This window comes from Gopherus flavomarginatus, chromosome 1 (genome assembly GCF_025201925.1).
Source record: "Gopherus flavomarginatus isolate rGopFla2 chromosome 1, rGopFla2.mat.asm, whole genome shotgun sequence".
Taxonomy (NCBI): Eukaryota; Metazoa; Chordata; order Testudines; family Testudinidae; genus Gopherus; species Gopherus flavomarginatus.
Genome location: NC_066617.1, coordinates 156928794 through 156955466, shown reverse-complemented (window position 1 = coordinate 156955466; position 26673 = coordinate 156928794). Strand labels below are relative to the sequence as shown.

General features: G+C 43.5%; 1 protein-coding gene across 2 annotated transcripts; it reads right to left on the bottom strand.

The window, feature by feature from the left end:
- Nucleotides 1–5229: 5229 nt before the first annotated feature.
- Nucleotides 5230–26436, bottom strand: NAA50 (N-alpha-acetyltransferase 50, NatE catalytic subunit). 2 transcript variants are annotated; one of them, XM_050932715.1, is made up of 5 exons: nt 26295–26436; nt 14112–14245; nt 13068–13187; nt 11528–11594; nt 5230–9059 (listed from the first exon to the last, which is right to left on the bottom strand). In XM_050932715.1, exons 1-5 carry the CDS (start codon nt 26300–26302, stop codon nt 8879–8881), a joined length of 510 nt encoding a protein of 169 aa, XP_050788672.1. In that variant the 5' UTR covers nt 26303–26436; the 3' UTR covers nt 5230–8878. The 2 variants fall into 2 exon arrangements, with proteins under 2 accessions (XP_050788672.1, XP_050788662.1); XM_050932705.1 differs by having other exon boundaries at nt 14112–14248; nt 26295–26435.
- Nucleotides 26437–26673: the final 237 nt, after the last annotated feature.

Below are 26673 nucleotides of genomic sequence, written 5' to 3'. Positions count from 1 at the left end.
GTTTTGACAATGCTGTGTGAGTGTCACTGCAAATGCTTGGAGATATGCACTGATCCCTAAAAGCGTACACATCTCCATTAGGGGTCTGTCTCAGCTAGACTCGCTGAACAGAGCTCACAGTGTGAAGCAGATGTGCTGCAAGCCAGAGGTCCTGCCTAAGGAAGCAGTAAAGTCACATGGCTTATCCTGGAGGAAGAGTGAGAGTGTGGCACACTGTAGAAATTCCTTCAGAGACCATTCCAAAGCTGGGGCCATAGCACTGATCCTGTGAATCCCTGACACTACCCCCCATTCTTTTTGCAATTTGACAATATCCATGTGGCAATCTTAGCAAATTCTCTAACTGCACAGTTAGGAGAGATAGCTCAGTATGTCCAGTCTGATCACTAGACCACCCACAACTGCACACTTATTTTGAGAAGCTCTGTAGTTGAGTGGATTTGGATCTGCCATATGAAAGACCTGGCTTCTATTGTCAGGTCTCCATGAAGTGATGTTGAGCAGCTTCACACTTGTAAAATGAGGTGAGGGTTAATACTGAAGTGTCTTGTAGGACTGGAGTATAAGTAGAACCCTGAAAATCTGTGGATCATTGTTGCAGATCACATGCAGATACAACTTTTTTTTATCTGCACAGGGCTGTAAACATAGGATCTCATAGGTGGGGAAGCAGCTGTCTGGAGCTCATAGCCTATGAGGCTGCGCCCTGCCTTCCAAATCCTGTGTTCCCCATATGTCCTCTGTACGTACGTACTTAGCAGAAACAGCTGCCTCCCTCTCCAACTGACCTTATACCACAATAATGAAGTTGGGAGAGGTTTCCTAAATAGCTTGGGTACTTAAACTGTTGTGATAGGACCACAGGTCTTGATCTATCACAAGAGTAGGCAACCTATGGCACAGGTGCCAAAGGCAGCATGCAAGCTAATTTTCAGTGGCACTCACACTGCCTGGGTCCTGGCCACCATTCCAGGCGGCTCTGCATTTTAGTTTTATTTTAAATTAAGCTTCTTAAACATTTTAAAAACCTTATTTACTTTACATACAACAATAGTTTAGTTATATATTATAGATTTATAGAAAGAGACCTTCTAAAAACATTAAAATGTATTACTGGCAAGCAAAACCTTAAATTAGAGTGACTAAATGAAGACTCAGCACACCACCTCTGAAAGGCTGCCAACCCCTGATCTATCACCTCCCCTATCTCAGTATGCAGGGGAGAGGGAATACAGGATGCTTCCCTACCTTCCAGATCCTATATTCCCTCTCCCTGCATATACAGAGAAAGGGGGACGTGATGGATGAAGAAGCAGTTGCCTGCAGCCCATAGCCCATGAGACTGCTTCCCCACCATCCAGATCCTCATAGGCTATGAGCTGCAGCCAGCTGCTTCCCCGCCTTTGAAATCCTATATAGCAGGGATGGTCAAACTTACTGATCCTCTGAGCCATGTACAATAATCTTCAGAAGTTCAAGAGCTGGGAGCACCACATGGATCTCAGGAGTTCTGCCCTATGGCAAGGTAGTGGGGGGCTTGGGGCTTTAAACCTGCAGGGAAGGGTATCTCTGGGCTTCAGCCCCACTCCTGCTGAAATCCCAAGCCCCAGCACCCTGCTGCAGGGCAGAAGCTCTGAGCTTCCCCCCACCTACCTCCTCCCAGTCTGGTAGGTGGAGAATGGAGGGAGAGCGCACTTCAACTGTAAGAGCCGCACGTGGCTCAGGAGCTGTGGTTTGGCCACCCCTCCTATATGCAGTACATGCACACACACAAGCCACTCCTCCTGAGAGGCACTGTGAGATAGCATGCTGCTGTGGGTGTAGTGCAGGTAGATAAAAACCTGAGTGCAGATCACAGGTCAGATACAAGTTGATTCTTGCAGATGCGGATCCACATTTTTGTATCCGCACAAGGTTCTAGGTAAATGGACCTGGTCAGCAATAAGGGGTATGAAGTGCAGCTATATAAACAGTAATCAGTAGACAAGACCATAATTCACGTTCTCCCATGTTCTCCTAATTCCCATGGTTATGTCCATCTCATAGATTGCAGGCTAGTTCAAGAGTGACATTTACAGCAAAATCATGTAGACTTCAGATGCCTGTTCCCTTCTCTTCATTTCTATTAGGAAATTATTGATGCCTGTCTAAGCAAGACACATATCCCTCAACTGTGCTGTTTTGGGTGACAGTGAGCAGCAAAGACACACCTACAAGGCAAATTGGATGAGATGTGCTAGATGGACTTTGATAATGGAGTGGAGGGTGGGGGCTGTAATACTACAAGGAGCAGAGATTGCAGTCCTCAGCTGATGACTCTCAGCAGAAGTGAAGAGAGCAGTCCAGGGGCAAGCAGACATGCTCCACAGCAGCCTCTGCTGCCACCCCCCCATCTCCCTGTTGTCTTTCTGGTGCTGGGATATCACAAATAAGGAGCTTGAGATGATGGCAGCTGCAGCACTGTGGAGCACAATTTGCCAGGTTCTGCAGCTGCTGGTGGGACCAGAGCTCTAAGTTCCACTTCTGATACAGCTTTAGCACCAGCTGTGCCCTTAGGTTCCCTAGTAAGTCAAGCGACAGCTAGTATCCGCAGCTCCGGCAGGAGTGCAGCTAGCAGCTCAGCCACAGCATTCTATCCAGGCTCACAACAGCCGGGCAACCCACATTGCAGACCCAGTAACTTCAACTACTGCTTTTGGGAGCAGGTTTTTTTGCGACAAGACAATGGCTGTGAGCAGGGCAAGTCCCATGATCTAAGTTATATGGGTACTGCCCACACCATTGTCCAGCTTTGCTCAAAAAGCTAAACTGGAAATTTTAAAAGCAGGTAATTTTAATGAGGGAGTTTATAACTTGGGAATCCCTTGATCGAGTGATCACATCTGCTTGCACAGCAGTTTTCAGGCCAGTTTGACTATACACATACATTTTAGAGCACTATGAAAAATTACTGTTATACAGAAACTGCATCAGAAGCTTAAGTATGGGGCAGTTTCTGGTGCCTCATATTTAGCATTTTGGGATAAAGTTGACCTACAAAGTAATTCTTCTGGGATGTATTAAGGAAACAGATGCTGCAATTACCATATATACTTGTTCATAAGCCGAATATTTGTGGTAAAAAAAAAAAAAAAAAAAGTGATGCATCAAAGAACGGGGGTTGGCTTATAAATGGGTCTACACCAAAATTTGATGGATTTCAAACTCTGTGGAATCATTGAATTGAATATCTAATACATTGTCATTTTGTTTACCTGGAGCATCTGCAGACACAGAGCCTCTCAGCTCCCAGTGTCTGTGGTTTGCCATTCCCAGCCAATGGGAGCTGTGGGAAGTGGTGCCACCTCCCACAGCTCCCATTGGCTGGGAACGGCAAACCACAGACACTGGGAGCTGAGGGGTTCCATGCCTGTGAACGCTCCAGGTAAACAAAACGTCCAGGCCCACTAGTGGCTTACCCTAATGGGCCAGGAGCCAAAGTTTGCCAACCACTGAAATATAGAGTCGGCTTATGAAAGGGTTCTATAGTTTTTGCTATTTTTACCTAACCAGCTTGAGGGGTCGGCTTATAAAGGAACGGGCTAATGAAAGAGTATATACGGTACTTTAAATTGGTCATTTCTTTTGTTTGCAGTGCTTAAGAGTCTCTTACAGCCTTCTGAGTTAATGGGAGTTTTTTAAAAAGAAAAAAAAAATAGGCAAGTTTTGCCCCTTCCTAGTAGTAGCTCCAGGCACTGTCTGACAGATTGTCCATGCCTCTTTTAGAGAGGACACTATCAGCAATCCTAAAGAAACCTCTTAATACTACCAAATCTCACTCAATCATTGTCTAAATTTCACTTCCCAGAGTAAGGTTACAGTGATTGACCAAGTCCAGCAACATGCTTGCCTCCTGCAGCATCTTAGATGATTATCCCTTCCACTGTGGTTTAAGATCAGAATATAGCCTAACTTTAAAAAAGAAAAGTTCGGGGCATTTCCAGCTGCTTTTGGGAGGCAAGGGAACTAAGTGTAGCCAAAATCCTTGTCATACACTCCTCCAGATTATAATTTATATTGCACTTGGCAATTTGCATGCAGGGTTATATATTTATAATATAAAAATATGCTTTTGTGGGTAGCTGTGGGGGTTGAAGTAAAGGAGAGCAATAGTGGGAAAGAACTGGGAATGGAAATTGCAAGTGAAAAAGGGCAAGAAGTAGGTCTGAGCAGGAAACATCTTTACCTTCCTGCAAGATTTTTTTTTTTTTTAAATCTCAAAAAGTTCCCATCCCGCATCAGGATGAAAAAAGTCAACTTAAAAGTTTTTACAAACCAATAAATGGAAAAAGTTGGTTCAGGTCAATCAGAACATTTCATTTTGATAATTTCAAAGCTTTGTTTTAATTTTTTCACTTTTGTCTTTAGCTTTTTTAAATAATTTTTTTTTATAAATTTCTAAACAAGAAGTTTCAAATCAAAACTTGCAATTTTTCATTTAGAAAATCTTGAAACAAGATCTTTTGATATTATCAAAATCTTTTCAACATTTTTCAAGTTTGGAAATTAATTTTGTACTAACTGTTTTGGTTTTGTTGAATTGGCATTTTTCAGCAAAAAGTGTTTTATCAAAACCTTCGTGACCAGCTCTAGCAAGTAACGCTATGAACGAGATGAGGCTGGGCAGCAGTTGCAGCAGCGGGAACAGGATGAATAGTGACATTTTCTTTGATCCAAAACAGATTCACAGTGCTCTCTGCATCTTAAGACCACTTACTTCTACAGGTATAGACTACAGCTGCTTACTTTTATAGTATTTCTCACAGGAAACATACTATTTGTTCTTCATGATCTGCAATGGCTATCAATTATTTTCCAGAGACAGTTTAGTGTTTAACCTACAAAGCCTAACATGTTTTGTGTTGATGCCCCTTTCCTTGTGCAATACCACAAAAGTAGATCAGCTAAGTGTCCACAATCACTCTGGTTCCACGTAAGGCAGGGGATTTCAGTGAGTGGCCCTTGATGTTGGAAAAGTCACTCCCCCGATAGTCAGTTACACACACCAATCACCACACTACCAGATCCATACCACAGTTCATGGTGCTCAACTTGTTGAAGATCATAAGGACAGGAAAGCTGCATGGCCTGTGAAGAACCTCAGTAAAACCCCACCCCTGATTTCAGACAGACCCAGGATTGATGGAAAACAAAGCTAAGTTGCAAGAAATGCACAAGACAAATCATGGATGACATAACTCCAATAGTGCACGTTTATTCTGAACAGTATTTTTAAAAGTTTTACTTTCAAGAGTTTGAGAAAAACAAAACATGCTCCTGATGTACAAGGGCAATGATCTAGATTAAAAATGGACCATATATTTGTAAAGAATTTGATTACCCCTGCAATTTAAAAGTCATAACATTGAGGATGCATCTGTAAGCTGCACAGTGCACCGGCACATTCAGACAAGTCCTAATCAAAAGACAGGGCAATCCTAGCCATATTCAGTACGAGGCAGTTGCAGATTTCGAAAAAACATCCAAGTCAGCACACACATTACAAAACAGACTCTGTGCATAGCTGCTGACCCTGGATCACAGCACAGGGGAGGAGAATGTAACAGTGGGGGGGTTTTGGTTCAAATTTACTAGACATCACAGGGCACCATCAAGAATTAATACAATATCACTTATTTCTTTTAGCTGTAACAGCATGTCATGTTCAATCGGCAGGCTTAACTATTAACTGCACCATATAAACCCAGCCCATTTGTGTATACAAAAAAACCCAAAACACTCCATCCCCCCAAATGAGGGACATAGTTCTGGGTGCTTCTTTTCCCTTGCCTCTATATTATAGTTTCCTGGTAGTGAATGTTTCTTTATGGAGGACATTATCTTCATGGTTCAACTGATGGATGACGTAAACTATTGTAGAGAGGTTTCAAAGCAACTTGCATGTACACAGCCTAAATTTTGCATGCAAGCTCTTAATCCAGAACAGAAGTGCTGGTGATTATTTCATAGACACTACTAACTTTTTAAATTGTTGTGCATATGCTGTTATTTTCAAGCTAATGGGAGGTCCTGCTGCAGTAACATTTGAAGTAATAGAAATTTACTGCAGACAAACTCATACTCAACACTGTTCCAGTGTCTCCTACTGACAGCACCGAGGTAAGTTCTCCTCCCATACCCAACAGTCTGGGTACACTAATATTAACACAACCGTTTGATAGCCAGAACCATTGCTCTTCTTCCCAGGTATGGGGTGCAGCTTTTGAAGAGGTTTTAGATTAAACCTATTATGTGTGTGCTTAAGCGTACAAAAAACCGTTTTCCAAGACTAATAGTCTGAGAAAAGGAGCCTTGATTTCTGGTTTCTCTCCCTTCCACTTCCTATAAAATATTTAGTTAGAAGTTAGGTGAGACTGGTTTGCTGTGGAATGGGAGTTAAGAGATTTTTTGAGGGATACATTCATAGAATGATGGCAGCCCAAAGCAAAAACGGATAGAGACAAACCAAGATAGTCCAGACACCAGACTCGTTTATGCTTTTGAAACCTGCAGGAAAACTGCCTGCAAACCACAGATTTATGGAAGCCTACAACAGCAGCAAGTCCTAAAAAGCTCACCCCTATACTCCCCTCCCCAACGCAAACACTTACCACTTAATTCTAGAAGAATCAAGATCGCTTGGCACAAAAAACAGCTATGGTCTGAACTATAGCTGTGCTGCATGAACATCCTCCAATGCATATTCTCTCCCCTCCATTAACACCTTTTAGACCGGTCTACAACTAGTCAAGAAAACCACATTGGCATCTGAGGAACTAATTGTGCTTCAACACTATTCTTCCTAGAAAGGTGCTGGAACTGCCTCCATAATCAGTGTAGGCAGGGTCTAACTATGCTATAAAACTTTTAAAAAACTAGGTAATCTGTGGCCAAGGAAACACTGTCAGCACTTTTCTAGCTAGAGCCACCAAAGGGTGATATGAACACAGTTCCCCTGGCCACTATAGCTGGGCTTTTACAAAGCCAACGGGGAGTTCTACCACCAAGCCTTAACTAGCATAAACCCAGAAACTGAAGTCAATGAGCAGTTATCCAGTTCAGGCTCATCAATGTATTCAAAAAGCTACACTTCAGTAACCTCTGTGCACCTCATGAGTAGGGATAGTTTTGGGGTTGCCTCTTTTTGATACCAGGGAAGTAGACTGCATAACATGAGGTGAGAGATTTTTTTCCTGCCTTATTCTCACCCCTCTAACATCAAAATCCTTGGTTCCCAAGTCAGCCTCAGAGCAACAGCACCTGCTCACAAGATGTATACTGCTATGTGCACCATGGATTGGAGGCTTTTGAAGCAGACAGGCTCAACAGGCAGCTGAATTAAAAAAAACTAAACCCACTAATGGCAAAGGAATGCAGTTTAATCTCAATCTAAGTGACGAGGAAGGAGGATCAGTTTCAATTCAGTGCATTTCCCAGATGCTTTGAAGAGTCTTAGGTCAAGCTGGTATGTAACTGCTGGCAACAACGTGTACAAGGTAGCACTGAAATTCATGCAAATGAAGCATGAAAGGATGCAAAGCAGAGCTCAGTAAAAAGTTTACTATAGTTTTTATGTTACAGTACTAGGAAGAAGCCAGTCAGCCAGCCTATTTTCCAAATTCCCTAAGATGTGCCAGTCTGAGCCGCTTTCTCTGGTGCTCCATGAAACACCCTTTCCAAGAGGAGAACTGCATCACTGGCAGATGGGAGAAAAGTCTTCAGAGGAGTTCAAAGACAAGTTTGTAATCCCTTCATACCCACAGAGCATATAAACTCAGCAGAGCCCAGGCCATTTCTGAGATCCCCTGCAAAGCTATTTGATTAGGGTCAAGACTCTGGTTTCCCTTCTCAGTCTCACTGCCTGGTTCCTCCACCCTTGCTCCAATCTCAGGTTTCTTTGTTACCACAGGTTTGACATCCTTAGCACCAAACTAACACTTGGACACAGGCACTTGCCTTAGAACTGAAGTGGACATGATGCTTACAGTCCCTTCTCCCATTCCAGTAGTCTGGATAAAAAGAGCTGCCCCTTATGGACAGCTGAGTCCTGGAGAATTTCACTTGTTCTTGAAACAAGCACATCACCTCAGGATACATGTTTTTGCAAAGCTCTTCTTGCTGACATTAGATTCAGCTCTTACCCTGACAAGAGTCTGGTGGGAATGGGGTAGGATGAATGGTGATGGTAGCTGAAAAGGAAGAAACTAAAACTCACTCTGAATCCTTTTTCGGGTCAATCAAGGAATGTAGCACCAGCTGGGGTGATAACTTTCAGCCCAGGCACAATAAATGTGCTAGTAAACCAGCCTGCTCTTCTCAGCAAGAGATGGAGAAAAAGTCAAACAGAAATATTTGGAAAGATTAAACATTTTGGGGGGCCTGGGGAAGGAGAGAAGAGGGACAAGAGAATTGCTAAAACGAAGTTCACACATATTTCAGGGGGCTGAAAAAACCAAACTGGTATTACAGAACTCAAAAGGACAAGATATTGCTTTTTCTTTCAGTACACAGATTTTTTTTTTAGGCCCTACTTTTCAGTGTGAAAGCACAAGATAAATCACTCTCTGAAGGAAACTGACTTCAGGAAAGCCTACCCAAGCCCTCCACACCTCAAACTTAAAGAGATCTGTACACCTCTTCCCATCCTGGTGAACAAAAAGGAGAGCTAAAAAACCCAAACATGATTGGACAATCCTTGGGAAAAGCATTACATTTTGCTGGAGAGAGGGCAAGAAAACAAAGTAAGATGAAGGGAAGGGGAGAAAAAAAAAAATCAACAGGCCTCTCTTTCCTTATTTGGCGACAAGCAAGTGCAAGAAAGTGTTCATTGGGGTTTTGTTCAGTTGTCGGTCTTTTGCACATCTGCGTTCTGGCCAAGACAAGGGGTTTTGAGGTTTTTCTGCAGGACATGAGCATCTGCTGGCTCTATCCTCTTGTAATAGTTTTTCTTCGTCTCAATGATCTCAAAGCCAAACTTTCTGTAGAAGTCGATTGCTGACTCATTGCTGATCTGGACATGCCTAGAGCACATAGGAAGATAGAGAAAAAGACATCAGCATTTTCTGTAGTATAAAACATAGCCTACACACTCAGGAATTGTATATCCAGGGAGAGAGAGAAAGGGCTTGTCTACATTGGCAATTTACAGCGCTGCAACTTTCTTGCTCAGGGGTGTGAAAAAACACCCCCTGAGCGCAGCAAGTTTCAGCGCTGTAAAGTGCCAAGTGTAGACAGTGCACCAGCACTGGCAGCTACGCCTCTTGTGGAGGTGGGTTTTTTAGAGCGCTGGGAGAGCTCTCTCCCAGTTCTGCGCCGCACCCACACAAGGCACCTTAAAAACATTGCCAGTGTAGACTAGCCCTATGATCGAGGTGAGGGGGTGATGCTCTAGAGTTAAGTGTCATGATCTAATAGAGCACAGAATTGAGAATTAGGAACTTGTGACATCTAATCCTGTGCTAACAGAGATTTCCTTTGTGACTTTTAGCTAATCACCTAACTTCTCTGCCTCTATTTCCCCATCTGTAAAATAAACTTAACGCCTCTCTTGAGAGAACTGTTGTGGGGACCAACTAGATAGCATATAAAGTGCTTTGATAATATGAAGTGTTAAGTATTAACAGTATCAGCTCAGTAGCTTCAACCTGTCTTGAAATGGAAGTGGTAGATAGGGTGACCAGACAGCAAGTGCGAAAAATCGGGACGGGGGTGGGGGGATAACAAGAGCCTATATAAGAAAAAGACCCAAAAGTCAGGACATCTGGTCACCCTAGTGGCAGGTATTTTGTGAAATATAACAATACAACCTAGTTTCACTGGAGCCACTACTGCAGTTTGATTGTGTAACTTCCTTCAGTAACACACACTAAACACTACAGTAAAATAAAGCTCATCAATGACAATCGTATCATGGATTCTACCACAACATAAGAGTACTCCTATGGTATTAACACATGCCTTGGCCCAATACACACAGGCAAGACCCAACTGCTCAGATGTGGTTTGGACTTTGCGTTACAGATACAACAGTTTTTGTAGCACAGACAGATTCTGTGAGGTTTGGGAAACATTTCTCCTTCTTCTTTAGAGTTTTACAAAGCTTGGGAGAACAGAAACTCTTGGGGAGGTGGCGGATAATCCCCCTAAACCAGTGGTTCTCAAAACTTTTGTACTGGTGACTCCTTTCAAAGCAGCAAGCCTCTGAGTGTGACCCCCCCCATAAATTAAAAACATTTTTTAAATATATTTATTATAAATGCTGGATGCAAAGCGGGTTTTAGGGTGGAGGCTGACAGCTCGCGACTCCCATGTAATAACCTCACAACCTGCTGAGGGGTCCTGACCCCCGTTTGAGAACCCCTGCCCTAAACAGCCTTTAGTTTTCTATGTTAAACTGCTAGGAGACTTAATTGCTGTCATAGGTCTTATTAAAAAAGATCTGTTTCTTTTTCTTTGCATTTTGTCAAATTTGCAGTGAAAGTGTTCTTAAAACGAACAACATGTGCTGGGTCATCATCAGAGACTGCTATAACATAAAATATAAGGCAGAATGAGGGTAAAAGAGATGAGAAGACATACATTCTCCCCCAAGGAGTTCAGTCACAAATTTAATTAATGCATTTTTAAAAACAAAAAACAAGTGTCATCAGCATGGAAGTATGTCCTCTGGAATGGCGGTTGAAGTATCAAGGGACATATGAATCTTTAGCACATCTGGCATGTATATATATCTTGTGGCACCAGCTACAATAGTGCCATCCAAAAGCTTGTTCTCAGTTTCAGGTGACATTGTAATTAAGAAGTGGGCAGCAATATCTTCCATAAATGTAAACAAACTTTTTTGTCTGAGCAATTGGCTGAACAAGAAGTAGGACTGAGTGGACTTGTAGACGCTATTTTGTTGTTGAGTGCAGTTATATAACAAAAAACCCCCTACATTTTAAGTTGCACTTTCATGATAGACATTGTACTACAGAATTGAAAAATACTGTTTCTTTTATTTAATCATTTTTATAGTGCAAATATTTGTAATAAAAAATAATATAAAGAGAGCAGTGTAGTCTTTGTATTCTGTGTTGTAATGGAAATCAATATATTTGAAAATATAGAAAAATATCCAAAAATATTTAATACATTTCAATTGGTATTCCATTGTTTAACACTGCAATTAATCATGATTAAATTTTAACTATGATTAACTCAAGCAATTAACTCAAAAAAATTAAACTGTGATTAATCAACAGCCCTACTTTAAAATTCAGCACTACTTTTGAAGGAAACCTTCCAAAATTAGGGAAGCTTCTGCTACTAGGCAGTGCCTGGAACAAACCCAGAACTTAAACGCTGACTGGCTGGGCAGTACTTGTAAGATGGGACCACATTTGACCCATCATTCCACAGCAATTGAAACTGAAATGATATTGCACCCTCCTCACTCCCCTATGGAGCCTCTCTCAAGTCCAGGAGAATAAGAGTGTCATTTACTTACAGATAGATGTTGTCAAAAGTGCCATCTTTCTCACAGATGTTTAAGACGTGATTCAACATTTTAGTTCCTGCCAAGGAATAAAGAAACTTAATCACCCCACAAATGTGCAACCAAATCAGTTTAATGTTTGCAGTCAGCACTGTAACTGTTTAATTCCTTAAGCAGGGACATACTGCTCTTAGTGAATTCATATGACATACTCATAGAGCATGTGCTGAGAGCATTGTTATGATACTCTGAAATTAGCATACTATACTGCAGTTCATGTTTTAAGTGTTATTTGAGGCTGTTAGGAACATTAAAATGTATACACTGGGTATTTTAAACAGTAACTTAAAATTAAGTTGCCCAAATTCAAAGGCCTCAGGGAGGCTTAAAAATATCAATCACGAAGAGGACTTCCTGTGAAAGAAGACATTAAAAAGAAGAGAAACCTCATGGCAGAAGACCAGGAAACATACTGCGAACAGAAAAGATTACTGAACAGAATAGTTTGCTCTTTTGTAACACCTTTCATGAAAGATTTCAAATCACCTTACAGATTTATGAATTAAAGCCTCCCAACACCGTGTGATGTATTTTCCCCACAGGTGAACAGATGCAGAGAGTTTAAGCAAATTAAATTAAGGTTAATAGGCCTATCTTTCCTCCTTTAACTGTTCGCAAAATCTGATTCTTTATCATTTCTTTTAAGAAAATGCTTTAATGCTTTTCAAGCTAACAGAAAAAGCTTAAAGCCTAGCAATGCTCATAAGCAACTCTATGTGGTACCAATGATTTGATTAGAGAACCTTCTTCAAAAGCAAGCTTCCAAGGCCTTAAAGTGAGCAAAGAATACAATTAAATTTAAGTAATAGCAGTGGCAGTATTATTAACATTACCTGACAAGCAGGTAACAAATAATTTAAATGAATAAAACTTCGTTTTTTACTTCAGTTTGTCCCAATGAAACATTTTAATGAAATAAAAGGCCTGGATTAATGTGAGAAGCCCATAGATCTGGGAGAAAAAGCTGAAAAAACCCCCAAGCTATACACGGTGATGTAGAGAGAAAATAGCAGCTCCCCTCAAACGAGGAAAGATAACTTATTGTGATGGAAAAAACTAACATACATGGTGAACGGAAGGAGCATTGTCCAGTAGGAAGAGCAGGTTATATTTCTACGTGTGCCACTAACTAGCTGTGAGACCCTAAGGCATGTCATTTCACCTCACTTTGCTTCAGTATTTTTTATCTGTAAAACAGAATACCTACATCACAGGGAGGGTCTTAGGCTTGATATAAAAGAGCCCTTTGAAATCTTGAGTTAGAAAGCACTATAGAAGTGCAGTCTCACTTCCACAGGACAGGGAAAGCAGAGTTCACTATAAACCAAGTTCTTCTTTCCTACAGTTCCCTTCCTAAGACAGGAATCATCCTCTAATAAAGCATTAAATTCTGCTGTATCAAAGGAACTGAAAACTTTGGAAAAGCATTCAGAAGGCTGGCCCAGAACTCATGTTTCTTTGAAGACACAGATCAAAATGCAGATAGCCTTACCTATTCCTAGCCTTCGGTAGGGTGCCAGGCATCCAAGTGTCATGATGTAAAGTCTCTTCTGGTTCTGAGAGTGATCCACTCTGCAGCACACCGCACCCACTGCAATATCATTGAAATATGCTGCCAGGGAGGGAAACAGTCAAGTTTTGGTCATTTAGAAATCTCAAGTCTTATAAATATCCTATCCTTCATTTGTCTTCCTTCACTTCTTTCCCCACAACCACTTTTTCCGGGGAACATGGATAATTATATTCCTCCCTAAAATACAATAAAATTTAAGTCAGATAAGTCATATGGAGATTTGTCCAATTAACTCCTTCCACATTGCTCCAAGACGCCTTCAGGTAAATGTTAAATCTTGGCTAACATTTTCTGGGCGATGTTTACAATGTGGTGCTCAGGTCAAAGGATTTGATTAATCAGAAGTCCAGCCAATGAACCACTTGGGGAAAAGGGGTGAGATTCCATGTACATCTTCCTGTGCTTCCGCTGGTAATGGACAGAACACCTACTCCCAATAAAGAGAGACCCTATTTAGACTGCAAGTTCTTTAGGGTAGGGCAGGGGTCCCCAACGCGGTGCCCGTGGGCACCATGGCGCCCGCAGGGCCATCTTAATGCGCCCACATCCTAGCCCCCAGGAGAGCACCCGCCAAAATGCCGCAGTGGCATTTTGGCAGGGACGCCTCTCGATGACACCACTTGCTGTCGACAAGTGATGTCGTCGAGAGGCGTCGCTCCTGAATTTCGGCGGGGATGCCTCTCGACGACGTCGCTTGTCGACGGCAAGCGATGTCATTGAGAGCCGCCGCAATGCTGCCGTTTTCGGCGGGTGCTCCACCGCCACAATGGTCCTTCAGCTGGTGCCCGCCAGCCAAAAAGGTTGAGGACCACTGGGGTAGGGACTGTGGCTTCTTCTGTGTCTCATACAGAGCTACGCATATTTTCACTGCTTAACGGAACAGGAGGAGCTAGTATCACAAATACCAAGAACAGAGGAGGGTAATACTTCCACCCACCCCCAAACTACTAACAAAAACTGTACCTAATTTGGCTAGTTCGCCAACCTCCAGCACGTCCTTGTAGAACTTGTCATTGTAGCTGACAGGAAAAATGACCTGATTTAACCTCTTCAGCTGCTTAATGTTGTGTGGCGTCACATCTCCCAGCTCGATCCGGCTACTGGAACAAATCAAAACATGCTTAACACCTCTACAAACCCACAATTTATAAGTATATCAAATATTTAAAACCAAGCATTTTATTTATACATAGAGGGCTAGTTAGCTGAACAACCAATTGAATAGCTACCTGAATCATTGGTGTGGGGTCAACACGCACACACAGCTCCTACTCCCTCTTTTGCGGACAGCTGCTTTAATACCAAGAAAAAGTCCCAATCAGTACCATAAATTCAGAAGATGCTAAAGGTCTTGAAATGGTTACACAAGGCTGGCACTCCACAAAATATTGTGTGTGGGGCGGGGGTTGTGGGAGCTTTGGAGAAAGAGAGCAAAAGGAGAACATGACAAGAGAATGTCAGAATCTCCCTGTGAGCCAAGTGGCACTAGGTTTCAAACCTTCACCTTAAATTTTTACCATAGATTCACTAAGATTGTCTCTGTGCCAGCCTCATGCTTGCCTCTCTCCATCTGTTCAATGTACAGAATAAGCTCCTTAGCCAAGTCCAACTACTAACAAGATAGTCCTGAATTTGTGCTTATTTTCAACAAAAGTCCTTAGTGGATAAACCTAAGAGAAGTCAAATTAACACACAAAAGGCAGATCCTCCCTAAACCTCCTTCCCAGAGAGTCCTGGAGACTGCACAAAATATTGCCACTAGCACTTAGCTAGATCTGTTTTAATATAGTGGTGAACTACTACCTGGGGGGACGGGGCGGGCGGGGGGAAGGTCACAGATTACAGTCAAAGTCACCGTTGCTGTTAAGTATGACAGGAACAGAACTGAAATACCATTATGATGAACAATACTGAGGAGAAATAACATGTCCTTTCATAAACCCAGAATACAGACTCCTGGTAGGAACATGATGCATCCAGGACAACAATGAGTGGGGATATCAACTGTACCCCCCATCCCTGCTAATTTCTCCCCAAGCTATGGAGGGGGACGTAAAAGAATGCTTCCACAGCTTTAGCAAGGACTAGCATAATGGAAAAAAAACCCTGTTCCAAGTGGACATCACTATATATAGGGAGCTGCCAGCCCATTGTGATGACTGAAGAGCAAGCATGGATGATTCCAGAGTAGTCTACAGCCTCAATTTTATTGACTAATGTATAGACAACTAGAATTTTCTTCTGCCCAAGTGACACCATTAGTTTTTTTTTTTTTTTTAAACTCTAACACAATTCTGTTTTCAGGAAGACCATTTTACAAAGGCTGGCAAGGATCGACATAAGTACACGTCTCTAGAATTTTGATTTCCTGCGCTTTTTCTTTCCAAACAGCTAGAGCTGTTCACATGGGTTAGTGTCTTTGGAAGAAAGAAAAAAAAAAGTATAGGTGACATATGCAGAATAGAGTAAAACCAGTACGACCTCTGCTGAACTAGGCACCTTCCTGTCTTCAAGTACCTTGCCCCAAACATGTGCGATACATGTTTTATTAAGAGATCAACTTCTTTTAGCAAACAATTTTTTAGTCTCTTGATTAGCTATTGACAAGTTCAACTGTATTTAAATGCTTTAGGTACAATATCCATCTTAACTAACTATCAAGTCAACTACCACCAGCAACGAAGGAATTTAGGTTTTTGTTTTCTAAGCATAGTGTTATGGTCTGCAAGAGCTACTACAGATCTAAGGGGCACATGAATAGAACCCCCAATATATACTTTAAACAGTGTACACAGCCCAAACACACTTTATAAAATGTCCATTATTTCTGTATAGCTACTGTAGCATTCACAAGGTCTGCAAGGCTGCTTTTCATTCATAGATTCTGACTTAGATGACAACAATGATCCTTCTGAGTCTGATCTCCTGCATAACAAAAGCCATAGTTTCTCCTAGTGATTCCTGCATTGAGCCCAAAAACGTGTGGCTAAGCTACTAGAGCATATCTTATCTTTTTAAATCAAGACTGCATGGCTTTTTAAGATTCAAGCGATAGAGAATTTACTGCATCCCTTGGCAATACGTTCCAATGGTTAATTACTCTCACTGTTAAAAAAAACACTGCATCTTATTTCCAATTTGAACTTTGCTGACTTCAACTTTCAGCCACTAAATCTTGTCATATATTTGCCTGCTAGATTAAAGAGCTCTCAAGTATCAGGTATCCTCTCCCTCTGTAGATAATTATAGACTGATCCAGCCCCCTCTTAACATTTCCTTTGCTAAACTAAATAAATTAACCTTGGTTAGTCTCATTGTAAGGTGTGTTTTCCAGACCATTAATCATTCTTGTAGCTTGTTTCTGAACCCTCTCCAGTTTTTCAATTTCCCTTTTAGAGTATGACACCAACACTGCACGCAATATTCCAGTAATGACATCACCAATACCATGTACACAGCTAATATCACCCTACTTCTACTTTGTAGCTTATTTTAAGACATCTGAGCGTATTAAACACAGGAATGGCTGGGAACCAAGTGGCCTTGTTGAGCTACTCCACAAAGTACCCATTTTTCCTGCCTCCCTCGCAATCGTTGCCATTCCCTCTGTGTCACTGCTATCTCTTTTGCCTTAGGCTACTCTGAGCATGTCTACATTAAGGATTTTGGCACTAGTGCATCAGCGCAACCTCTCTCTCTTCTTTTCCTCAGCGTCATCGCACTGCACACGTGTAAAGGAAGGCTTGAACCAAAGTGACTTACTCTGGAGCAAGCGGTGATGTTGCAAGCCCCTATTTTCACTGCTGCAAGAATACCTAACATGCCATTAGTGCAGGGTCTCATCTAAACATTCACTCAGTGCTCTAGATATGGTTCTTCAAAATCCACAAGCTTGCAAATACTCCTTTAAAATGCATCAAACCCAGTTCGTGATAGCAGTTGTAACTAGATTTCATCTAGAAAGTCAGTGCCAGCAAGAACAGAGGACCAGGTACAATGCCACAGAGGAATCTTTTGTTGAAAGCATATTTTCAGTATATATCACTACATGATTAAGTCTTCCCATAAATTACACCCCCAAAACCTTCATGAACTGCAGGAGAGCTTGGCCCTCCATTTCTCAACACACAGGCCTCCCTCTCCAAATGCCCCTCCAGTTTGCACAGGACTTCAAAGCTCAACCTGGCCCAACACTGCTCTTCAGAGCACCTGCATGGACAATATACAACTTCCATAACAGGCCTTAAAAATCTGAAAATCACATATACTGCACTAGCTGCGAAAAATTGTGGACAAAGAAAAATAAATTCATTTTGTTTAGGGAGAGATAGGACAGCATGAGTGCGTGGAGAACAGAGACCGTTCAGCACATACATGCTGAAGATCACCATCTGCAAAACTCAGTATGCACAGAAAGTTTTATGTCTTCAAATCTAAGGACTTGTAAAGTTGCCCTAGACTAAACAGATCTCTGACAAAGCATCTGTGACAACAGAAATATTATTTGGCCATGCTTTTCTCTTAATTTGCATCAGTGACAACACAGGCCACTCCTGCATCCCACCTCCTGCCACAGGCTCAACCCAGAGCCCCCTCTTACACTCTGAACCCCTTGGCCCCAGCCCCCGCCCCATGAAAGTGAGTGAGGGTGGGGGAGAGGAAGCAATGGGGCGGGGGATGGAGTGAGCAGGGCAGGGGCTCGGAGAAGGGGCAGGGTAGATCCTGGGTTGCACTTATTCAAAAAGTGATCTTGTGTGTACAAAGGCTGGAGACCACTGCTCTAGGGTAACAGATGCAGTCACATATACTAGAGTCTTCAGACAGCCTGAAACAATCAACGAGATGAAATGTCCCTATCTTAATGGAGTGTTAACACCGAAACCTACATTTCACTAATAATTTTAGCAGAAACATCCATGTAACGTCCTCATCTCATAATCTCAAACTATTCTATCACCTATACAGATGTCAGGAGTCCCACTTGTCCCCTACCCAGATGCCATAATGTCTTGCTCTGACAACCTACTACCAAAATTTCTACCTCACAGTTGGTGTTTTAAATACAAAATTCTGCAGCCCATTAAACTTGTCAACATAAAATAGAATTTAACAACAAATTAAAGCAAAGGGTCAGGACTGTACTGTTTCTTACTAAAGTAGATAATAGACTCTTCACTGATGATCTAAATTAAGCTGACAAAGAATTTCCAGTGTGTAGTGTGATATTGTGATGAAATTCAAGGGGCCTCACTATAGAGTTTAGGGCAAGTGTGTCACAGAGTACATGCAACTTCAAGTCTGGTGGACTGTGGGTCCATTGGACAAAAATACTACACCATTCCTCTTCATCGACACTTGTGATTTTTAAAAAAAAAAACCCTCATACTGAAAAAAAGTGTTTGTTTAATTTAATGTCCAAAAAAGTCTACTTCATGTTTTCAAAAAGTCAAGCTCGACTTCCAGCGTTAAGTTACAAGGATGTCTGAGAAAACTGCCCTTACGATTAGAAGTCTAGCTGCAAGCTGAACTCCAAAGAAACTTTGATCTTTCCATACTATGGCACTTCTCATCCCACAAACATTATGTAAAGGGAACACTTCACTATTGAAGGGCACCCACCACTTCTGGGGTCTAATGCAGCTGCTGACAATGCACAGAAACACGACACACATTTAAGAAAGGAAGCAAAGAAGGATTCTAGATCAAATTGAAATGGAAGTGGGAATTTAGTGAGGTGCTATATAGTTACTGAAACTGGAAGCCTGCCCAGAACACTGGCATTAACACTTCCACTCTCAGGATCACTCCCTATATTCTTTCAAGTGCTTGCCAAACAGAAGCCTGCTTTCCCCTGAGATCTAATTACAACTCATTGTGGCATAGGTTGAAAACCATACATAGGTGAGCGCAGAATTGGTGTTACTGTGCAAACTAGAGATTTGAAGTTGGTAGGTAAATAACCGATTTGGCCCTGGTGGAACTGATGAGTCCCCCTCACTTCACTGGCAGCTGCTTACACCAAGGCTGAATGTGTCCTCTTGATAGCGTATTCAAAGGAAGCAATGCTATACCAGTTTACAGTTCAAAAGGAATTCAAATCATTTCCCAGAAACATGAATCATGAAGAGAAACTTCAGTGACAGTCAATATTCAGAGTTCTGAAAACCAGTTAGAACCCAATATGAAGAAGGGAAGGGGAAATTCCAAGTTTCTTAATGTTACAAGAATCTCAGCCCCATTCAACCATAAGGTTATGTCTACACTACAGCCAGTATTGACGCTCCGAGATCAATCCCTCGGTGGTCTATTTAACAGGGTCTAGTGAAGATAGGCTAGAGAAAGAGCTAGACAAATTAGAGGATTGGGCCAAAAGAAATCTGATGAGGTTCAACAAGGACAAGTGCAGAGTCCTGCACTTAGGACAAAAGAATCCCATTCACTGTTACAGACTAGGGACCGAATGGCTAGGCAGCAGTTCTGCAGAAAAGGACCTAGGGGTTAAAATGGATAAGAAGCTGGATATGAGTTAACTGTGTGTCCTCATTGCCAAGAAGGCTAATGGCATTTTGGGCTGTGTAAGTAGGGGCATTGCCAGCAGATTGAGGGACGTGATCATTCCCCTCTACTCGACATTGGTGAGGCCTCCTCTGGAGTACTGCGTCCAGTTTTGGGCCCCACACTATAAGGAGGATGTGGAAAAATTGGAAAGAGTCCAGTGGAGGGCAACAAAAATGATTAGGGGACTGGAGCGCATGACTCATGAGGAAAGGCTGAGGGAACTGGGATTGTTTAGTTTGCAGAAAAGAATGAGGGGGGAATTTGATAGCTGTTTTCAACTACCTGAAAGGGGGTTCCAAAGAGGATGGATCTAGACTGTTCTCAGTGATACCAGATGACAGAACAAGGAATAATGGTCTCAAGTTGCAGTGGGGGAGGTTTAGGTTGGATATTAGGAAACACTATTTCACTAGGAGGGTGGTGAAGCACTGGAATGGGTTACCTAGGGAGGTGGTAGAATCTCCTTCCTTAAAGATTAAGGTCAGGCTTGACAAAGCTCTGGCTGGGATGATGTAGTTGGGGATTGGTCCTGCTTTGAGCAGGGGGTTGGACTAGATGACCTCCTGAGGTCCCTTCCAACCCTGATATTCTACAATTCTACGATAGGGCGGGAGGGATAGCTCAGGGGTTTGAGCATTGGCCTACTAAACCCAGGGTTGTGAGTTCAATCCCTGAGGGGGCCATTAAGGGAACTGGGGTAAAAATCTGGGGATTGGTCCTGCTTGGAGCAGGGGGTTGGACTAGATGACCTCCTGAGGTCCCTTCCAACCCTAATAGTCTATGATTCTATGATAAGACCCACCAAATCGACAGTGGATTGTTCTCCCGTCGACCCCTGTACTCTATCCCCGACAAGAAGAGTAAGGTAAGTCAACGGGTTCTCCCATCGACCCCCCAACGATAACTCAACCTAATGTATGTTGACTTCAGCTAGGTTATTTACGCAGCTGGAGTTGCACAGTGTAGGTTGACTTAGGCTATGTCTACACTACCGCAGTAAGTAATGCAAGTCCCTTCCTAAAGGGATGTACCTGACTGAAACAGATTTCTGTGTAACTGATAGCAGAGCTCAGATTTATCTAAAGCAGCTGGTGTTCTAAATATAGCAGAACAGAATCTCCAACTCACATATTTTACTAGAGGTATCAAGGAACAGTCAAAGTGGGCTAGGGGAGAAAAAATTTTGAACAAATTGAGCACTTGGGAGAGGGCTTGTTGCCCAATATGCAGCAAGTTAACTTTATTGCTTCTGTTTTGGCTTGCAAGTTAAAACAGAAGTGCAGACATATCACACTCCCATAAAATAAAACAATCAGAGCTATGAAAGATCTGCAAAGTATAGCTTTGCTTAGAATCTCCTTTAGAGCCAGAAGAGCCTCTAGTTTTCTTAAACATATTAGCTTTCTTGCTAGGCAAACAGGTTACTCAGGAGAATGTCAGTTTGTTTCAACTATCCCTAGAAGATCTGTGGGTTGCACACCTACTCCTCTTCCCCACAGCATTTTTCAAATGCAGCCAACTGTGGGCTTTTCTTGAGGCCACAACCTCCTGCGGGAAATTGAGGGGTGCAAAACAGGAGCCCCTCCTCCCATGGCTGACAACAGGGGTTGGGCCATGCCCTCCTCTGGAGCCAAAAATGCAGGAGATGCAGGCAGCCAGTGTGAGTTTCCCCACTGTCCTGGGGCTGGTGGGGTTTGGGCTTCAGCCTGGGGTGGCAGACTCATTGTGGGGCTTGGGCTCTGGCCATGGGACTTCAGGAGCCGATTCCAGGCTCAATCTTCGTCGTCATCCCCCCCCCCCCCCAGCTCCTCGCTGCCTCCTACAACAGTGGGGCCCTGGCTGTTTGGCAGCAAGTGCCAGCCCCAGTCCCCCATCCATCCCATCACCCCTGCTACCTCCCATCCATACTCCCATGACCACACTGTCTCCCTACCCACCTCCCCATATAGGGCTTCAATTTGTTCCCCAGCTTGCCAGGGCTAAGTAAATGTGTGTTTCTCATGTTGCTTCTGATGCATCCTGCAGGGTGCTGTATCAAATGCAGCTGTTGTGTGATGGTCACATTCTACCCAAGGTAGATGAAAGCACAGGATTACCAGACCTAGGATCTCAGTTCAGGACTCACTTTCCTAGCCAACTAAGGAATGAGAACATTCCTGTATTACTGTGGCAGACTACCTGTACAGGTACAGCAAGGAGTCCAGTGTGAGCACAAGGCTTCACAAGCTTGATCTGCAGTTTGATATCCTCAGGCATTAGGGCTTTAAAAGTTTCCTCAATACCTACTCATCTGAGGAGTAAGCCTAGCCATAGCTATTCATTATGTGCTCTTCAGGTGTTTCATGCACATTACCACCACTTCTCTGGCCTATATTCAATGTTCCCAACTGTAGTCTCACCTCCATAAGCCCATACCTGTCTCTGGAAGAGTTCATCTGCAAGGCTTCCGAGTTTCAAAGCTTTTTTGGGAGATGAGGGGCAGCAAAGACCGTCGCTTACTATGCATGTGTGTAGTATTCTAGCATAGTAGGGTCCTGATTTCAGTTGGGTCCCTTGGCCCAGTGTTTCTCAACCTTTTTTGATCCCAGGGACCAGTTTGCTGCCTTCCTAAACTGTGTCAAGGAGATCTCAGGAACGAGCGCTGGTCCATGAACCAGTCATTGAGAAACACCATCCTGGACAATACCATAACATCTGAATCAACCTATTGTGTCATCCTTAAGGCCACAGATGGGCGCTTTCTCAAACGCTCTTCTGTTTTTCATTCCTCTTTGAAGTCTGCCTTTTGGCTACACTCCTTCTGCCTCAGCAAGTGGCATAAATTCATTTTCTGACACATTACAAATCCCACAGAAATGTTAATCAGCAAGTTGTAATTTGAGCTCTTGCAAGTCAGTGAGAACTTCCCTTTCTACAGTCTGCTTGGAGGCAGCAATGTAACAACTTTAACAAAACAGTGTAACGGAGTGTGATATAGCGAAAGGGATGCTATTCGCATCTGCTTTGCATGCAAACAGTGAGGTAAATGGGAGTAGAGTTGAAGTTCCTCAAGTTTTCCCCCACTAATCAGAGCCAATATTTTTAATTAAAAAAAATGAAAACTAGGTTTATGGCAAAAATAAGTGAAACAAAATTAGATCTCCATGGACCATCAATTTCACAAGCTGCAAAGTGAACAAACATGAAAAAGTTTTGCAGATAACCTTTACATTGGATAAACTTAGGCCTGGTCTACACTACAGGATTAAGTCAACATAAACTGCCTTGCATTGACCTAGCTCTGGAAGTGTCTTCACGTAAATTTGGCTCCTGCTGATGTAAGTGCCTCTCCAAGTCGATTCAGTAACACCACCTCCCAAAGCAGCACAGAATCATGATCGACATAATTAGGTCAACACAGTGTCAGCGCAGAAATGTGTGCTGCTTACATCAACTGTTATTGGTTTTCAGGAGCCACCTCACAATGACAGTACAATCAGTACAAGCACTAACGGAGAGAATGTGCACCGCTGATACAAGGAGCCAAGTGTGCGCGCACACAAGCGATTTAATAACTGCGGTGGCTGTATGCTGACATTAAGTTAGGCTGACGTAATTATGTAGTATAGACACGGCTTAAGTCATGAAAAAATGGAGAGAGTATAGAAGATGAGAAAAACAAATATGATCATGATCTTCAGAAAAACAAAATGAGATCCTGATAATTACCATTCCAAAACTCTAATGTTTAACCTCTTGTAAAACACAAGAAATCAAAGAAAACACTTTTTCACAGCTAGATGATTTCACATCCTCCTTGAAAGAAACCATAGCTCTTCTCCAGAGGAGGCCATCTTATGCAATATCCCTCAGCAACAGAGATTTTTCCTGCTATAACTTCCAGCACTGGAAAGTCCAATGGACAGGAGTTTTAAAACGGAAAGAGGCTCCCTCCAGTAGCATAGGTCTCCTTAGAAGAGAATCATGGGAACTTCTGCGAGCACCAGCAGTGGAAGACTTGTTCAGAAACTGACAGTTGGGCTCACACACTGGAATCCAAGGAGCCACAACAGCTGCCAGCAGAGGCCCCTTTACTTCTCATTGATTTCTCCTTGCTCTCAGCAGAGGGGGTTCTGGGCCTGTGCTGATGATATGGCCACACTGAATGATATGGTAGACTCCACATAGTATATGAAGCAACTGCACAGGCAGCTTCACTGCTGCATGTTCTTTCAAATTCAGAGTGATTGGGGAGAAGAGCCACAAACCACATACACTGTGCCACTGCCTCCTTAGATCTGAAGGGTCACAGAACATTAGGGAACTGTGAATGGCTTCTTCCTGAATTGACCTGAATGGAGCAGGATTGGGGACATAAAATTCAGAATTAAATCACTATGAGGGGGTGGTGGTGGGGTGTTTTACTTGTATGGGAGCCCCAAACTCAGAAGTCACTGAAAGCCAAGAGTACAGAGAACTCGACAGAGCTGCACTAGAGGGATAGTGCAGCTCTCAGGCACACTTATGAGTACTGCCTATAACTATATCCTGACAAGAGACCCCATTCTGGTCTGCCCTGACGTACACAGACATACACATAGCGTATCCAGGCCCAAATAGCTCCTCTGCCTGATTCACAATTAAGATGGAGTCAGAGAAGAGCCAAGCCATAGAAATCTGTGAGATAGGTTACAAAGAAAAGAAAAAAGACAAAATTCTAGTTCCAGCAAGAAAGGAGCTGACCTACCTTAATAACTATGCCAACTGCTGGCTCACCTTTGCTGATCAATTCTATTGCCCTTCCCATATACTTGCCTATGCCAAATAAGGTAACTCTGACTAGCTCCAAGGGAGTGGGAAGAGAGACAGGAATCCATCACTCTTGTTGGGCAATCTTTTATTCGTATGCATTTCTATGGAGTCGTTACACATTGTTACCTGATGTCCAAGTTTTGGAGTCTGTTTTTTTTCATCTCTCAGCTTCACTGACTCAGTCCCCAAAAACCATTTAAAGTGTTTGAAACTAGTCATGAAAATGAGAGAGAACCAAGTTTTTATCATCAAGCAGCCTTGGTATGTGACCTCATCCCAACTGCTAACAAGTTAATAACAAATGGTAAGGGGTTTAAAAACCTAAGTACTTCACCTGTTATTCACCTTGCCTTAAGCTGCCAAACCAGAACAGTAATATCTGACAATTCTACAACACTTTTCAAAAACAGTAATTATTTGCAACACCACCTCTGGAAGACAGCTTAGGAACACCCTTATTTCATAGAAAAAGAAATTGAGACACTGGTGAAATGACTTGCCCAAAGTCACATAAACAGGCCAACAGAGCTGGGAACAGAACCCAGATCTCAGGACTTCCAGTCCTGAGTTCAAAGCACTAGACCACATTGCCGCTGTTCAGCAGTGGAATCAGTGTTTCATTTACCACGTTTGAAATCCCTATACTACACTTTCACAAGACAACCAGAAAGGGAGGGAGATTGTGAACAGATTGCACTGCAGAAATCATTGTTAGCTATAAAACATAGAACTTTCTCATTCACCCATGTCCTGCAACCTCAACGAGAAGTGAATGGAATTTAAAGGCTACATCATAGCAAATACTCATGGAAATTACACCATCCTTTCAATCCTCCCTATAAAGCAGTCACACAAAACTCTGCCTGGTCTACACAGGCAACATTTTAAGATATAACATTATTTCCAAGGCTGGTCAATCCAGGACTTTGCTGAGTGACTTCCAGCTACCAATTTGATTACACTGGTTATATCTTCATTATTATTATAATCGTAAAAGGAGCCTAAGGAGATTGTAAACTAGAACGAATTCGTTTTTATATCAATTTGGCAAGATAACTTCACAGGAAAGACTTCCACACAAAACGATAATCTGCACTTCTTAACAGCAGAATGGAAGGAAGCAGCTCTTCCACCCAGTATTTCTGTAGTGAAGCAGATAAGGTGAGACAAGGAATAGGAGAGCTGCTTTCGTCGTGCAAGTGGGGAACTTTGGAAGAGCTGTGAACTTCCTGTAGTTAAGTATCAGTGTTTACCAGACAGACCATTAACGGGCATTACTTTAACACTGAGCACCTCCCGCAACTCAATAGCTGAGCTTTCTCCAGCCCGTTCCACACACAACATAAGGCAACCAACAATCCAAGGGCCTGGGCCAGCAGCAGGCCCTGGGGGCCGGGCACAGAGAGCTGGGAGACGGGAACGGGGCTGCCCGGAGTGACCCAAGCGGGGACTTGGCCGGGAAGTGGCGGGTCACGACGAGGGGCGGACAAGGCGCGCGGAGCGGTTGGAAAGCGGTTAACGTCTCGCTGGGGAGCGGCGGCCCAGGAGCAGGGCTGGCTCCGGCGGGCGCGGGAGGATCGCACCGCCAGTCCCGGCAGCCCGCGCAGACTGCGGGCCCGGGTAGGACCCAGCGGCTCCCGCTACTGACCCCGCGGCGCCTGGGGCTCCGTACTGGCCCGGGCAGAGGCAGGACGAGCCGCCGCCAGCCGGGGACGCCGGGCGGGAGCTCAGCAGCGGCAACACTGAGCCAGGCCCCACAGGGCTCACAGCCGGGCGGGAGCTCGGGGCCGCACTCACCCCTTCATGGTGCGGCCTGGCGGGGCCGGGATCCGCGCTCAGTGCGTGCGGGGCCCGACGATGCGGCTCCGAGCTGCGGGCTCCTCCTCGGCGCTGGCGGTTCGCCCTGCAGCTCCCCCTCCACATGGGCCTCGGGCCGCCAGTCCAGCGCGCTCCGCTCTGCTCCGCCCCACTCCGCCGACGTGACCCCTCGCCTCGCAGCGGCGTGACTGGGCCGGCGCTATGCGGCGCCGCCCACGTGACCTCCCCCGTGGCCACTTCGCGGGAAGGGCCTTATCCTGTCACGTGGGCCTGGGAGGCCAATCGCCTGCCTCCGCATCCGCCACCTGTCATTTAAAAAAGCCCCTCATTAACTAGCAGGTCTCCCGATTCGCTCACT